The following is a 17,568-nucleotide window of genomic DNA, read 5'->3' on the forward strand; positions in this document are numbered from 1 at the left end:
TCTTTGTCCAGTCTATCATTGATGGGCATTTGGGTTGGTTCCAGGTCTTTGCTATTGTACACAGGGCTGCAATGAACATACGTATGCATGTGTCTTTATGGTAGAACAATTTATAATTCTTTGGTTATATACCCAATAGTGGGATTGCTGGGTCAAATGGAATTTCTATTTCTAGATCCTTGAGAAATCGCCACACTGTCTTCCACAACAGTTGAACTAATTTACACTCCCACCAACTGTGTAAGAATATTTCTATTTCTCCACATCCTCTTCAGCATTTGTTGTCTCCTGATTTTTTAATGATTACTATTCTAACTGGCATGAGATGATATCTGAGTGTGGTTTTGATTTGCATTTCTCTAATGACCAGTGATGATGAGCATTTTTTCATATGTTTGTTGGCCTCATATATGTCCTCTTTTGAAAAGTGTCTGTTCATATCCTTCGCCTACTTTTGAATGGGGTTGTTTGTTTTTTCTTGTATATATGTTTTAGTTCTTTGTAGATTCTGGATATTAGCCCTTTGTCAGATGGGTAGATTGCAAAAATTTTTTCCCATTCTTTGGTTGCTGATTCACTCTAATGATGGCTTCTTTTGCTGTACAGGAGCTCTGGAATTTAATTAGATCCCATTTGTCTCTGCTGGCTTCTATTGCCATTGCTTTTGGTGTTTTAGTAATGAAGTCCTTGCCGATGCCTATGTCCTGGATGGTTTTGCCTACATTGTCTTCTAGTGTTTTTATGGTGTTAGGTTTTATGCTTAAATCTTTGATCCATCTGGAGTTAATTTTAGTGTAAGGTGACAAGTAGTGGTCCAGTTTCTGCTTTCTGCACATTGCTAACTAGTTTTCCCAGTACCATTTATTAAACATGGAGTCCTTTCCCCATTGCTTGTTTTTGCTGGGTTTGTCAAAGATCAGGTGGTTGTAGATGTGTGGTGTTTCTTCTGGAGTCTCTGTTCCATTCCATTGGTATGTGTCTCTGTTTTGGTACCAGTACCATGCTGTTTTGATTACTGTAGCCTTGTAGTATAGTTTGAAGTCTGACAGTGTGATGCCTCTGGCTTTGTTCTTTTTGCTTAGGATTGTCTTGGCTATGCGGGGTCTCTTGTGATTCCATATGAAGTTTAAAGTGGTTTTTTCCAGTTCTGTGAAGAAGGTCATTGGTAGCTTGATGGGGATAGCATTGAATCTACAGATTACTTTGGGAAGTATGGCCATTTTCATGATATTGATTCTTCCTAACCATGAGCATGGAATGTTTCTCCATCTGTTTGTGTCCTCTCTTATTTCGTTGAGCAGTGGCTTGTAGTTCTCCTTGAAGAGGTTCTTTACATCCTTTGTTAGTTGTATTCCTAGGTATTTTATTCTCTTTGTAGCAATTGTGAATGGGTGTTTGCTCTTGATTTGGCTCTCTGTTTGTCTGCTATTTGTATATAGGAATGCTTGTGATTTTTGCACATTGATTTTGTATCCTGAGACTTTGCTGAAGTTGCTTATCAGTTTGAGAAGATTTGGGGCTGAGACGATGGGGTCTTCCAGATATACAATCATGTCATCTGCAAATAGAGACAGTTTGACTTCCTCCTTTCCTAATTGAATACCCTTTATTTCTTTTTCTTACCTGATTGCTCTGCTAGAACTTCCAATACTATGTTGAATAGGAGTGGTAAGAGAGGGCATCCTTGTCTAGTGCCTGATTTCAAAGGGAATTCTTCCAGCTTTGCCCGTTCAGTATGATATTGGCTGTAGATTTGTCATATACAGCTTTTATCATTTTATGAAATGTTCCATCAATACCTAGTTTATTGAGAGCATGAAAGGCTGCTGAATTTTATCAAAGGCCTTCTCTGCATCTATTGAGATAATCATGTGGTTTTTGTATTTGGTTCTGTTTACGTGATGGATTACATTTATGGATTTGCATATGTTGAACCATCCTTGCATCCCCGGGGTGAAGCCTACTTGGTAATGATGGATGTATTGATTTTTTGAAGGTTTTTTGTGTCTCTATCTCCTTCAGTTCTGCTCTGATCTTAGTTATCTCTTGTCTTCGGCTAGCTTTGGAGTTTTTTGGATCTTGCTCCTCTAGTTCTTTCAATTTTGATGATAGGGTGCTGATTTTAGATCTTTCCTCTCTTCTCTGGTGGGCATTTATTGCTATAAATTTCCCTCTCGATACTGCTTTAAAGGTGTCCCAGAGATTCTGGTAAGTTGTGTCTTCATTCTGGTTGGTTCCAAAGAACATCTTTATTTCTGTCTCCATTTCATTGTTTATCCAGTCAACATTCAGAAGTAAGTTGTTCAGTTTCCAAGTGGTTGTGTGGGTTTGAGTGCGTTTCTTGATCCTGAGTTCCAGTCTGATTGCGCTGTGGTCTGATAGACTGTTTGCTTTGATTTCTGTTCTTTTGCATTTGCTGAGGAGTGATTTGCTTCCAATGATGTGGTCAATTTTAGAGTAAGTTCAATGTGGTGCTTAGAAAAATGTATATTCTGTGGATTTGGGGTGGAGCGTTGTGTATATGTCTACTAGATCCGCTTGGTCCAGCTCTGCATTCAAGTCCTGGATATCCTTGTTAATTTTCTGTCTCATTGTCTAATATTGACAGTGGAGTATTGAAGTCTCCCACTATTATTGTGTGGGAGTCTAAATCTTGTTTTAGGTCGTTAAGAATTTGCTTTATGTATCTGGGTGCTCCTGTGTTGGGGGCGTATATATTTAGGATAGTTAGCTCTTCCTGTTGGATTGATCCTTTTACCATTATGTAATTTCCTTCTTTGTCTCTTTTGATCTTTGCTGGTTTGAAGTCCATTTTATCAGAGACTAGGATTGCAACCCCTGCTTTTTTTTGTTCTCCATTTGCTTGGTAAATCTTCTTCCATCCCTTTATTTTGAGTCTATGTGTGCCTTTGTATGTGAGATGGGTTTATTGAATACAGCACACCAAAGGGTTCTGACTTTTTATCCAGTTTGCCAGTCTGTGTCTTTTGATTGGGGCATTTAGGCCATTTACATTCAATGTTAATATTGTTATGTGTGAATTTGATCCTGCCATTTTGTTACTGGCTAATTTTCTTTCTCATTAATTGACTCATTTTCTTCATTGCATTTTTGGTCTTTGCCAACTGGTTTGCTTTTGCAGTGACTGGTACTTGTTCCTTTCCATGCTTAGTGTTTCTTTCAGGAGCTCTTGTAGGGCAGGTCTAGTGGTGACAAAATCTCTCAATAATTGCTTGTCCATAAAGGATTTTATTTCTCCTTCACTTACGAAGCTTAGTTTGGCTGGACATGAGATTCTGGGTTGAAAGTTCTTTTCTTTAAGGATGTTAAATATTTGCCCCAACTCTGTTCTGGCTTGTAGAGTTTCTGCTGAGAGACCTGCTGTGAGTCTGATTGGCTTCCCTTTGTGGGTAACCTGACCTTTCTCTCTGGCTGCCCTTAGCATTTTTTTCCTTCATTTCGGCCCTGGTGAATCTGACAATTATGTGCCTTGGGGTTGCTCTTCTTGAGGAATATATTTGTGGAGTTCTCTGTATGTCTTGAATTTGAAATTTGGACTGCCTTGCTAGGCTTGGGAAGTTCTCCTGGATAATATCCTGGAGTGTGTTTTCCAGCTTGGATTCATTCTCCCCATCATATTCAGGTACACCAACCAAACATAGATTAGGTTTTTTCACATAATCCCATATTTCTTGGAGGGATTATTTCTTTTCACTCTTTTTTCTCTTGTATTGCCTTCTCTTTCTATTTCATTGAGTTGATCTTCAATCTCTGATATCCTTTCTTCTGCTTGATCAATTCGGCTATTAAAACTTGTGTTTGCTTCACGTAGTTCTCGTGCTGTGTTCTTCAACTCCATCAAGTCGTTTATGTTCTTCTCTAAGCTGGTTATTCTAGTTAGCATTTCATCTAACTTTTTTCAAGGTTTTTGGTTTCTTTGCATTGAGTTAGAACGTGTTCCTTTAGCTCTGAAAAGTTTGTTATTATCCACTTTTTGAATCCTGTTTCTGTCAATTCTTCGCACTCCTTCTCGGTCAAGTTGTGATCCTGTGTTGTTGAGGAGTTGTGATCCCTTGAAGGAGAAGAGGTGTTCTGGTCTTTGGTGGTTTCACATTTTTTGTGCTGTTTTTTTCCCCTCTTTGTGGTTTTACCTGGCTGTGGTGTCAGAGAGCTGCTTAACGAGGTCACTTGTCTGCCTGTGGGGGTGCTACTGGGTTTCTAGGGACTCCTTCAGGTTACTAGGGAAGCTTCCTGTGTCTTTTTTGTTTAGGCTGGGAGATTAGGCCCACCTCTTCCACTAACCTGTAGGCTGCTGGGCTGTCAAGAATGCGGTCCTGTTGCTACATAGCTTCCTGTGTTTTTTGTTAAAACATGTAGCCCAGTTCCACCCCTCTTGTGGTGGGTTGTGCCCTTCCTTCAGTGGGCTGGATCATTCAGGGTTCATCTCAGACTGTGGCACTGGCTAGCAACCCACTAGAGTCAGAGCTTCAGCCCTCTGGGATTTGTGGGGGAGGTTAGGGACCAGCCCAGCTGCACCGGCAGTCTCCCCCTTTCAGCTTTCTCTCTCTCCAGTCATGGGGTAGGGGTCAGCAGCCCAGCTGCTCCTGCTTACAGCTCCCTCTCTATCTGGGCGGGGAGAGGGGGGCGATAGCTCAGTTTGCAGACTCATTCAACTTCGCACTCATAATTCCAGGAGCTTGACTGGCAAAGATCCCCTGTTCTGTGTATTGTTGAGGCTTTGGGGGAAGCACTGAATCTGGACTGGAGCGCCAGAGGTGGAGCCTCCAACTCGCTGGTCAGAGGCACTTTCTAGGTGAAGTAGCACCCCTCCCCGCCTCAGTCTGCCCTGAGTGGTTTCTGCATCTCTCTCACTGGGTGTTGTGCGCTGGAGTTGTGTCTAATCCGCCATCTTGGATCGAGTTAATTATTTAAACTTTCCTTGAGGTGTAGTGTTCATTCATTCATTCAGCATATTTTTAGCTTCTATTATTTATGTGTTGTTCTATGTATAGACTCACAGAATTCATTTTCCAACAGGGGAAGAAATAGATGCATGATGATAACATGTCAGGAGGCAGTAAAAGTGCTAAGCAAAGTAAGAGGATAGAGGTGGGAGGAAGGATGCTTTTTATATAGAGATGCCAGAAGGCCTTTTTATTTTAAAGCTATTTTTGAGCAAGGGCCTAAATGATGTGAAGAAGAGAGCCAAGTGGATATGTACAAGAACACTTCAAGGATACACAACTAGTACAAAGGACTTGGAGTAAAAATGAACAAAAGAGGGTAGGAGACAATATAAGGAATGGAGAGTGGGGTTAGAGAGAGCTCTACACATTATGTGAAGCCTCATAGCCCATGGTTAGAGCTTTGGGGTTTATCTTAAGATATACAAAAAGTCATTACGGGGTTTTGGCTCAGGTAGGACAGGATTTACTTACATGATTATTCAGAATAATTATCTAACTCATAGGGTGTGTGTATAAATAAGAATGAAATTTTTCTCTATGAAATTGCTGCATTAAAGTAAGGATTCTCAAAGCATAACACCCTAGATTGTCATCAACAGTCACATAGAACAATGGAACACAATAGAGAACTCATAAATAAATCCACGTATTTACAGTCAACTGATTTTTGACAGAGGTGCCAGGAAAGTGCATTGAGAAAGGATAGCCTCTTTGATAAAAGGTGTTGGAAAAACTACATATCCATATTTAGAATAAACTAGATCCTTATCCCTCACCATATGCAAAAATCAACCCAAAATGGACTGAAAACTTAAATGTAGAGTCCAGAATTATGAAATTATGAAACTTCTGGGGGAAAATGTAGAGAAAATGCTTTGGTACATTGGTCTAGGCAAAGATTTTGCGGATAAGACCTCAAGAGCACAGACAACCAAAGCAAAAATAGACAAATGGGATTATATGCACTAAAAAGCTTCTGTACAGCAAAAGAAACCATCAAGAGAATGAAGAGAAAACCTGCAGAATGAAAGTAAATGTTTGCAAGGTATTCATCTAACAAGGGATTAATATCCACAATATACAAGGAGCTCAAGCAACCCAACAGCAGCAAACAAACAAAAACCCCAATAATCCTATTTTAAAATGGGCAAATGATCTGAATAGACACTTCTCAAAAGAAGACATACAAATGGCCAATAAATACATTAAAAATGCTCAACATAATTAATCATCAGGGAGGTACAAACTGGAATCGCAATGAGATATCATCTTACCCTAGTGAGAATGGGTATTATCAGAAAGACTAAAAAGGCTACAAAAAAAAAAAATGCTACCAAAGTTGTGAAGAAAGGGGAACTCATGAACACTTTTAGTGGAAATGTAAATCAATATAGCTATTATGGAGAACAGTATGGATACTCCTCAAAGAAACTAAAGACAAAACTACTATGTGATCCAGAAATGCCACTGGGGATACATATTCAAAGAAAAGGAAATAAGTATGCAGAAAAGATATCTGAAAGCCTGTGTTTATTACAGCACTACTCACAATCGCTAATATATGGAATCAAAATGGATGTCCATCAATGAATAAATGGATAAAGAAAATGTTTTATATATATATATATATATATATATATATATTTACATTATATATATATATACATACAAAACACATACACACAATGGAGTGACATCCAGCCATAAAAAAGAATAAAATCCCATCATTTGCAGCAACATGGACGAGCCAGAATGACATTGTAGTAAGTGAAATAAGTGAGGCACAGAAGGATAAATACTGCATGCTCTCCTTTATATGTAGAAGTTAAAAAAGTTAATCTCATAGAAGTAGAGAGCAGAATAATGATTACTGGGCCTGGGAAGGGTGGGGAGTGGAGATAGGGAGAAGTTGGTTAACTGATACAAAATCACAGCTATAAAGAATAAATAAGCTCTGCTGTTCAATAGCACTGTAAGGTGACTATGGTTAACAATAGTTTAGTGTATATTTTCAAATAGCTAAAAGGCAACATTTTGAATGTTCCCAACACAAAGAAATAATAAACTTTGAGGTGATGGATGAAATTATCCTGATTTGATCAGTCAGACTATATGAATGAATTAAAATATCACACTGTACTCCATAAATATGCATAATTGTTATATGTCAATTAAAATAATAAAAATCAACACCTTTAGAAATACTGTATTGTAGTGATATACAACTTGAAAGAGATGTGGAACTTGTATTCTCAAATCTTATCTCACTTTACTACATTGGGCCAAAAGTAAAATGCACCAAAAGACTAGTATTACATAGTTAATGATAAAAAGTAAATTATAATTGGATGGCTTCTAATCAATGTTATCTAAGTAAAACAATGCAAGGAATATATTTTTAAAACTAGCACAATGGGCTGGGCACAATAGCTCACACCTGTAATTCCAGCACTTTGGGAGGCCAAGGTGGGTGGATCACCTGAGGTCAGGAGTTCGAGACCAGCGTGACCAACATGGTGAAACCCCATCTTTACTAAAAATACAAAAATTAGCCAGGTATGGTGGCAGGTGCCTGTAATCCCAGCTACTCGGGAGGCTGAGGCAGGAGAATCACTTGAACCGAGGAGGCAGAGGTTGCAGTGTGCCAAGATCACGCTATTGCACTCAAGCAAGACTGTCTCAAAAACAAAACAAAACAAAAAAGAGCACATTGTCTCCAGAAAAGGTCAGATAATATTGGAACTATCAAAAGATACAGAGTTGAATGAAATATTCAAGTAATTGAGTAATCTTTTGAAGACATTAACTATCAATAAATTATTACCATTTACCACAAGTAGTATGTGATAACTCAAGATTTTTACATCTAATCAATTGGAAATTCTAAGAGATTATCTCACAAATGAAGATTTCTTTATTCTTCATCGAGCCACAAATAAAATTAAACTCAAACTAAAATAGTTATCTCCATCTCTCCTTCAAAATGTGGACAATTATACGGTGGTAGGAAAGCAGGAGAAACATATAGTTGTTGAGTATTTATAATATGCCAGATTCTAAGTGTTGTATACATATTATATTGCATTCCTTCTTCACCATCAACCACTGAGTAGATATTATTAAGGATAATTTTCAAAGCAAGTAAGAGGTGGAGAGGATTCAATCCTAAGTGGTTCAGGATCTAAAGTGGTACTCTTTCCAACATATTGTTCTATCTCCTCTAAATATTCTTTCTTGGGGTTACAATCAAAAAGAAAACCTTTAGAACAACATCTGATTCCCTTAGTAACATTGTACTTCTGATCATTTCACAAAATTTACTATTGAATATGTCATAGAGCAAAATGACTTTCAATCTTCGTGTTACATAGGCATTATTTTGTGCACCTGCTCTAATAATGACAATTACATGGCAGAATCAAACATGAAGGAAAGCCTTCTTTATTTATTGCACATTAAAGTTGCAGGATCACATAGTGCAATAGGAGCAGAAATAAATTAATCCTCCATTCCTTAAAATGAAACAATACATCCATGTTTATTACAAGTGCCAGGAAAGTTGAATGCATTCATGGTCATTGTCATCTAAAGTCATTTTTAAAAGGCAGAGTATATGTTGGTTTCATGAAATGTGGGTGCATGTATTGAAAAGATAAAGAAAATATGCAGATTAATTATTTGTTGTATAGATTATAAATTTCTTTTATTCCAGCTGTTTTAACCTTGCCACTAAAATCTCTTGCCATTATGAATTATCATGGAATTTAAAACAAATGTTAATATCCTTAAAACATACCGTAGATGAGAAGTCATATAATGCATTGTAACTCTAAGATACATTTCAGTATATTTTATAGATCTGACATACAATAAATTGGCTAATATTTATCAATTTTTATTAATTTTTCCGAGTTCTTTTCTACTGGTTTTAGCTTCTATACAAGGAGCAATGTTCTGTGAACAAGTTGTTACAAGATTGTAAACTCGGTGAGAGTAGGCCCTGTATTTTATTATTACTGTGAAGGCTCCAACGTCTGGCACATTTTTTATTATAATAGCAGGAGCTCAATAAATAGGTGTTGATGGATGAATGAATGAAGAACAAATAAATATTTAGATGTTAAGTAAGAGATGTATACTTATGATTAAAGGGAATGGACAGGGAAATGCATCCTTAAAAGGTATAGGCTCTAACAAGAGTGACTAAATACTTAATCTTTAAAACAGAATTTAAAGTTGATTTAATAATTTTTAAAATAATTATTCAAATAGGATTGTACTTCTGATATAGAATTTTTTTTTAGTGGGCAGGGTATTTTTCCTAAAACCAATATATGAAATTTCTTTCTATGCCAGTACTCTTAAATATGATAGAACTGGTAAATCAAAGAAGTGAAAAGACAAGTTAAGAAATGTGTATATGAATGTGCATAAATCAGAGTCACCAACAATTAAGCCACATGCATTTTTTTCAAGGCATTTTTGTGTCACTTTAAAGTATAGACAGAACAGATAAATGAGAACACCTTCTGTTGCAGGTAAGAAAACTTAAGTATAGAGAGTCTAAGTGGCTTAGCCAAATTCACCCTCTAACCAAAGAAGAGTCTGGATTAACTCAGAGATCTTTCTACTTTCTGAGTCCTCTTAATTGTGTTACCTTGGGCACATCATTTTACCTATGTGTGGTTCTCAGCTGTAAAATGATGATAGAGATATTAGGCTGGCATTTTTAAATGAAGTTTTAAAAGTAAAATATTACAAGTGGAAGTACCGTGATCAAAAGGCACAGACATATAATACTGAATTGCTCATATAACATAGCAATTTTTATTTTAGTGCAGCCTTCAAAATGAATACTGGTTAAGAGTAGTCAACAGACCTACTGGGTTCAGATCCCAGTTTGGCCACAAGGTATGTGGCATTGGGCAATAATTTAACCTCTCTAAGCTTCAGTTTTTTCATCTGTAAAATGCTAATACTAATCCCTAACACGAAAAGTAATTGTAAGGATCAAGTATGATAACATATCTAAAACACTCTTCTCAGTGTCTGGTACATGTAAGCACAAAATAAATACTGGCTATTGGTATAATCACTTGTATGTTTAGTTTGACTGAAGTAGTCTTTAGAATCAGATATTGTTCAATTATTTTGAATTTTCATACAATGATACTGAAAGTAAAAGTACACCAAGAAATGTGTTTTAAAGAGCAATAATAAATGGCCTGTTCCTCCTCAAAAATCTTTTCCAAAAATAAAGGTAGGGAGCTACAGAAAAATTTCTGCTGGGGATGTATCAAAAGACAAGAGAAGCAAGAGTTCAACAGGGATTTGGGAAAGGGAATGCTAAAGAAGGCTAGAGCACAGCTAGAAAATAGACTTTCCTGCTTCACAGTTTTGCTAGAGCTTAAAGGTACAAAGACTAGCAGTTCCAGATCTTTCCAAAGTTCACACCAGCCTGCCAACATAAATTCAAAAGCAGACTAGAAGACTGATAGTCTTTCTTATTTCTTAATCAGCATTTTAATATAGTCTTTGATAGACTTTTACAGAAATATGTATTTGTACAGAATATAGAAAAATGAGATGGACACATTTTTAAGTCATTTTTGAACAAAACCTCGTTTTCTTCCCATCAGTATCTGCTTTTTCTTACCGACTCTCCTTTATCCCCTTTCTGCCCAGGTGAACCCGGAGCTCCTGGTAATCCTGCTTCTCCCTGAGCAAAAATGCATAGCTGTGTTAGCAGACATTCTGTCACATTGATCTAAAGCCAAGTGGTTTATAAATATGAAGCTGACAATAGCAAGATAAGGCTTTGTTCTCTAAGCTGATGCTTAGAGTGAGGAATAGTGAGCCGTGTGAACAAGGAAAAAAGGGCATGCCAATGGAATTCCAATGACACGCCTATTTTCCCTTGTTCACATGGCTCACTATTCCTCACTCTTCCAAACACTATTTAGCATCATCTCCTCTAGACCTTCCATGAGTTGGAACACATGCTGCTTCTCTATGCGCCCCCCCCCCACCTTGAACCTTGTCTTTTTCAGGGAAATTACTATGTAATTTTGGCTACTAAAAAAGTGAAAATTTCCCTTAAACTTTCACTCCATCCCCATCCAGGTTCAGCTAAGAGTTGAGGTAGTGGTGGATGAGTAAGTTGAGGACATGTACTAGGTCACAGTGCTAGGGCACACTCTTCTCTAGGAACTGGAGCAAGTTCTCCTTTCCTCAGGTATAGGCATTGGCGAAAGCCACCAAGACACCACTCAGCCTTGTAGCACAGGCTATATGACTGCCATTAACATCCATAAAGGAAGTTCATAAAAGCCCATGTCCTGGCCTTCTTGACCAGGGGATCATATTGATGCAGATGAAACAAATTATTTGAGTAAGAACAGAGCACCTCCTTATATTCCCCTAACAACTTGTAGTGGATGGAAACAGATGGTTGAAAATCTGGGGATGCTGGAAAAATACAGTCTACATGGAAAAAGAAATACAATGTAAAGTATTTTTGTGTATGTTTTTGAAGAGCAGGCAGTGTTTTCCTAACTGTGAATTCCCAGAACTTCAGCCTATTCTTGGCACATATTAAGTGCTCAGTACTTGCCTGTTGTACAGGTGGTTCCTCCCTTCACCTTTCTATTCATTCTAGTTCATGCCCTGGAAGGAGAACTATCCAGATAACAATCCAGGAAGCCTTTTTTTTTAACCCACCCCAGCAACTGAGGTATTTGCTTCAACAAACACTGAAGGACAAGATACATTCTGTGAACAGAGACTCCATTCAAGGAGCTGGGCTCATAGTCTGGAGGGGTTTTCGATGTGCCCAGATTAAAACCAGCATACCTTGTTTGGAATGCACTGGCACTGGTCTTTATGTTCCTGCTTTGCTGGCAGATATGCAGACATTTTGCTGGCATGAGCAGTTACTGATGATGATGCAATACTTCCAAAACCATCCTGTTCTAGGCACTAAAATCCAAAAAGAGGGTTTAGGAAATGGGATCAATTCCAAACATTCTGATGTTCCAAACACTGGCTCCCACTAAACTAGGGATTGCTGAAGTTGCTTGCAAGAACTGCTTTCCTATTAACCAAAAGTTGACACCAGTGTGAGAATGTTTATTACACTTTTGCTGTTTCTGCCTGAGCCCATGTGTTTTCTTATACTGACAACACACAAGAAAAATATTTAAAATGATAGTCTTGGTAAGGAATTCTAAAGTTACATTAGGTAACTTTTTGGTAAGTACAGAAATTTCATACATTTATAATAATTGTATTGTTGCAATAAAATAATTTGTACAAACAATATGTGAATACATCTTTTGGGAACAAAAATTAAACTTTAAGCACATAATTTGAACCTATAAAATATGCTTTCCTTCAACAAGATGATTACTAAAGCATCTAAAGTAGAAAATAAATTCTTTTTACACTCTTAGACAACATTTATTAAATCAAAGTATGCTTTATTCTAGTCTACTGTTCTTTAAATATATTAAAAATGTCTTCACTGCAACAGACAAGTAGTGGATTTTATACTTATCCAGTGAGCTCAGAGCATGCTGGACAACATGAAGTGAAATTTGATTACGAAGCAAGGAACTATTTGTTTTTCAAAAAAAATTAATCCAAATGGAGAATCTGAAGAAGATAAACACATTATTTTTTCTCAATATCATGTACCAGACCCCTCACCATAGCTTTCAAATCTGAATTTGCAATTTCATGAAGTGAAAGCACTAGGGGAAAGTTAATATGTTACTTTGTAAACCACAAATTAAAAATGTGAGGTAAAATATTCTCAGGATACAAAACTAAAATATTGTCCGTGGTTATCTACAGTGGTTGAGATCATGGTTGATATGTATTTTCTTTTATGGATTTGGTTATATTTTCCGATATACATAGATAACTTTTGTAACAAAAATTCATTTTGATGATCCGTGCAGCAAACCACCATGGCCCACATTTACCTATGTAACCTGCACATCCTGCAAATGTACCCCTGAGCTTAAAATAAAAGTTGGAAATAAGAAATTTAAAAAAGAAAACTTGGTAGTAACTGAATTATTTGATAATTACAATAAAAAATGCAACAAAACTAGTACCCAGAAATACTGCAAGTAGTTTACTGTATCTGGCAGTAGTTCTTTCAAATCTATTCTCTCCATAATTCATGATTAGTTATTTATCCCAAAAAGTTTCCAAATCCAAAATTCTAAAAACTACTGGACATTTGAATGGAACAAGTTTATCACCAAAACAGTTCATTCATCTCATGTGATTTGATATGATTTCTCAGGCAGTTCTTACCTCGTGGCTTCCCAGTCAGATAACAAATACCTACCTAGAATTCACATTTTTGCTCTGGATAACTGAGTCACTATATTATATTGAGGATTTAAACAACTTTAAAAGTATGTCTCAGCCTTCACCATAAACCTATCCACACTCCAGTGCCTAGAGGCAACACCAAACACAAGTAAGGACTCTTCTCATAAAACCTCTGTTTTTGATTTAACACATATTCAGTATTAGCCCTTAAAAATTTAACCACATTTCTCATTTATTTTCAACAACTGTTACTGATTTCATCCTTCTCTTAATATTTGTTCTTCATTCTTTTTATGTCTATAGTCATGATACTTGACTACTTTAGAAACTGAAAATCTAAGAAACAAGAAAGCATGTTTATAGGTGATCTTCCAAAAATGTTGCCTTGGAAATGCTTCATAAAATATTGACAACCAGAAAACACACGTGATTTGAAATTCCAGGTTAAAATTAGATAGTTAAGCAACTACATTAAAAATTTCTAAGTTCAAAACATTTTGCAACAAAAAAAGAAAATAAATACAATTGGTATCAGAAGTACAGCAGATGCATTTAAATGCCTTTTATATAATTATTTATCTCTCCAACTGTACATTCCTATTTATAAAATGTAGTATATTTCTATTTTTTGTTAGTCATTAAATGAATGGTGATATCCCCTCCAAATAATTGTCAGCAAAAAATACAGTCTTTTGTTATTTTTTCCATAGTTGGAGATAAATTCCCACCTTATTTTCTATTCTTTGAAAACTAACTCCCAAATAATCTTTTCAAAACATGATTTAAAAATCTTTTGTTCATAATGTGTGAGATCATGTTCTGCTTTGAATTACCAACCAACCATTGGTAATTCATCACCTATACTTCTTAAATAATTTCTTCATAAATCAGTGGAAAGTGTCTACTATATTAATATAATGATAAAGGGCAGTGATTACCAGCCAAGTATATATATTCGGACATATCAAAAGATCATTATATTACTCTTCAATCAGAGAAAGTTATTATTTTTAAAACTTTTGCATCAAAAACGCATAATTTTAAAAAACTTTTGGAGATTTAACACCTTCAAGACTTAAATGTGTAGCTCCAGGAAGTCTAGGTATTTAAGCCTGTAGACTGGCACTCTAAATTATCTTTTCAGATATTTATAGAAAGATATTTGGCTGGCTTGCATTTTACTTGGAATGAGATACATGAAATGGATTGGATATATGCTTTATAAAGCCAAGTTACAAAAGCAAAACATATAATATTTGAAAGACTTAGCTATGCTCTAAGTCACTTGGTCATATTCTCATTCCACTACCCAAAGTGAGCTACAAAAGTTAAAAATATTTTTGAATTATAAATTATTGATAAAATTTTTGTGTAATTTTCTATGCCAAGTATAGAACTTTTAAGAAATCTAAGATCCAAAGAAAAGGCATTTTCACCTTTTACTTTCACTTTTCATATGCTCTTTCTGTACTTTTTTTAGAACTAGTCCCTTTTGAATACCTTTCTGTCCCATTTATCTCTTTTAGTAGTTAATAAGTCAACAAATGAAACAATGATTGTCTACTTTCTCCAAATGAAGCATTAGGAATAAAAAAATTTATAAAGGTAAAACTTCCCTTATTGAGTCTAAATTGTACTTAAATAAATTTAAAAACAAATATAATTATGCCTAGTAATATAAGATAGCACACGTGACCATTACAATGAGATATATAGAAATTATTGAATTTAGTGTTCTCCTTGTAATTAAAGATTGATATAAGAAAGTAACAGTTGGACAGTTAGGTTGGGAATATTTAGAATGAGAGATGAGGAACTGGATTTATATTTTGTTTCCAATGGGAGCCACTTAAGGCCTTGAAAGAGAAGAAGAGAGGGCAGGGAATGTGCCTTATTCATATTTGTTAGCCCTGCTCCTTAGCACAGTGTCTAGAAGATTGGTGTTTTGAATAAATTGTTTGCTGGAAGAGAGTGAATGAATATTCAAAGCAGTGACTCAGTGCTGCAAAGTACAGGGGCAGGACATGGGGAAGGCAGTTGATGCAATAATGATTGACAGCCCAGACATGAGGTAAAGGTGGACTTTGGAAGTAATAGGAAAATGGAAGAAGAAGATGAAAAGTCTATGTCAAAGGAAAGCTAGCCAGGATGGGTGACAGGATAGAAAAGGAAAATTAGTGAGAATAAAGTATGATCATAGATTTAAAACTTCTGTAACTGGAAAATAATGGTGCTGCTATCAGAACATAGTTTAGGAAGAAAGGCATAAATTCTTTTTTAGTTATACTGAGTTAAAAGTGAGGATGTATTATCCTAGAAATTAAGGGTGAAATGCTGGGATTAAAACTGTGAAAAGTAACCATGAAAAAGCACTATGAAGGCTTTCTTACTTGGAACAAATTATTCACCTGGTTTCAACAGAACACACTCAGTGCTACGCTACATTTGTACCCTACAAACTACGCACTAAAAGATAATTGGCATTCTTCATTCTTCATATGCAAAGAAAATTAACTTACCTTAGTATCTGACATTTCACAACATGTTTCTTGAACTATGAAGTTTGCACTACAGTAGATTTTAAGTTGGTGAAGTTCAATCTATTAAAAAATTAATAATAAGAAACATCATTAGTTTTTTGAGAATCACATTCAGGAAGTTAAGAACTACAGTAATTTAATCGGAAAGAAAAAGAAAAGTAATGTAAATGAATTACTGGTAGATATTTTAATGTTTTTACTAAATGTAGGATTCATTGTTTCATGAACTACTTGAGAGACATAGAGTTGGATGTCGAGATGGATCTATAGATAAAGGAAATCATGTAATGAAAGCAATTGCAAACCTAGATTAGCTGTTTCAAACAATAAAATAGAAGCATTTAATTAAAGAAAGCTATTGTTTTACACTACAATAATGTATGCACAAAATGAGGCCATTTAAAGTAAAAAAAAAAAAAAAAGCTGGATAAAAGTTTAGATTAAAGATATGAGCACATGATGTGAAAGGCTTTATCTGTATTTCCAGACTCCTATTTGAGGCACTGAAATAGGTGTTTACTTACCAACAAGAAAAAAATGTTTTCATTTATATTTCATGAATTCTGCCTAAAATCTATTGATTTTATATTATATTCATATAATCCAAGCAAGGCTAACAACCTTTTTATAAAAATAATTGATTCTTTCTATTTGCTTAGAAGATTTCTGTTTTTTGACATTTGGACATGAAATTAAATGTAGTTCACGGAAAGTATAATCATGCTTTTAAATGCAAGATCAAATCACCACCTAAGAAAAAGTGTATAGTACTGACTATTGATAAAATATCAATATAATAAATTCTTAAATAGGCTGTTTGAATTCTTCAAGCACTGAAATGTTGTATTAAATAATGCATTACTTTGAGACCAATAAGCACTTTATATAGAAAGACCCAACTCTAATCTTATAATAATTAATTCTAGGATAATAGAAAGCAGGCATTTGTGAGCAGTGGTGAATCTCCAACTTTAAAAGCAAAAAAGGAGGAAAAAAGCTATAACTTTTACTTTACACCTCAAAATAACAAAATCAATTCAGTTCATAGAATACATTAAGAGCTCCAGACATCTTATAGATTCATAAACAGCCTAAGATTTGCAGACAATGGAAAATCATGAGACTAAATGAAATGTAGTGATTTATGTTCTATAAATTTTTGCAAGGTTATTAAGGTTAATTTTTATTTATAAAGTTTAAATACACTGTCTTACATAGTATAATGAAATACCAGCAGTAACATATGAATTATGTAGAATGAAGAATGAGGACTCCAATTAATTTTATTCTTAACTAAAACTTATTTATCATCACTGTTATCAAAATAATAAATATTGAAATCCTATTATGTACCATCCATTGTATCAGGCCCTGGATATGAATTGTTTTACTTAACTAAAGATAGATGATCAATTTTCAAAGGATTACAACTTAATTGAGTTCCATGACATTGGAACCACAGTCAGAATAGTTTATGCTTTCTTTATTCATTCATTACTTTGGAATGCTTCACTGATACAGTGCTTTAAAAGGAGAATGTTTAGGCCTAAGTCTGTACTGATGCTTGTCAAAATGCTGAGTTGACTTAAAAAAATCTTCCTATCAGTTTTGTCACTTTCTCACAAAAACATACAGGTGGGATATGTGAGATAAAAGTCAATCATGAGAATGTTTTTTCCAATAACACACAGCCCAAATAAATGCATTTTCATGCC

At 35.3% G+C, this 17,568-nt stretch overlaps 1 protein-coding gene across 1 annotated transcript in view; it reads right to left on the reverse strand.

The window, feature by feature from the left end:
• COL19A1 (collagen type XIX alpha 1 chain) overlaps positions 1-17,568 on the reverse strand; it is a 338,927-nt gene that overhangs the window by 252,672 nt on the left and 68,687 nt on the right. Inside the window, exons 7-9 of the mRNA XM_037746028.1 lie at positions 15,833-15,913; positions 11,820-11,945; positions 10,624-10,686 (exon numbers count right to left, since the gene is read on the reverse strand). Of these exons, the coding sequence (XP_037601956.1) occupies positions 10,624-10,686; positions 11,820-11,945; positions 15,833-15,913 (270 nt within the window). The remainder of the gene's footprint in view (positions 1-10,623; positions 10,687-11,819; positions 11,946-15,832; positions 15,914-17,568) is intronic.

The sequence above is a fragment of the Cebus imitator genome, unplaced genomic scaffold (assembly GCF_001604975.1).
Source record: "Cebus imitator isolate Cc_AM_T3 unplaced genomic scaffold, Cebus_imitator-1.0 Scaffold218, whole genome shotgun sequence".
Taxonomy (NCBI): domain Eukaryota; kingdom Metazoa; phylum Chordata; class Mammalia; order Primates; family Cebidae; genus Cebus; species Cebus imitator.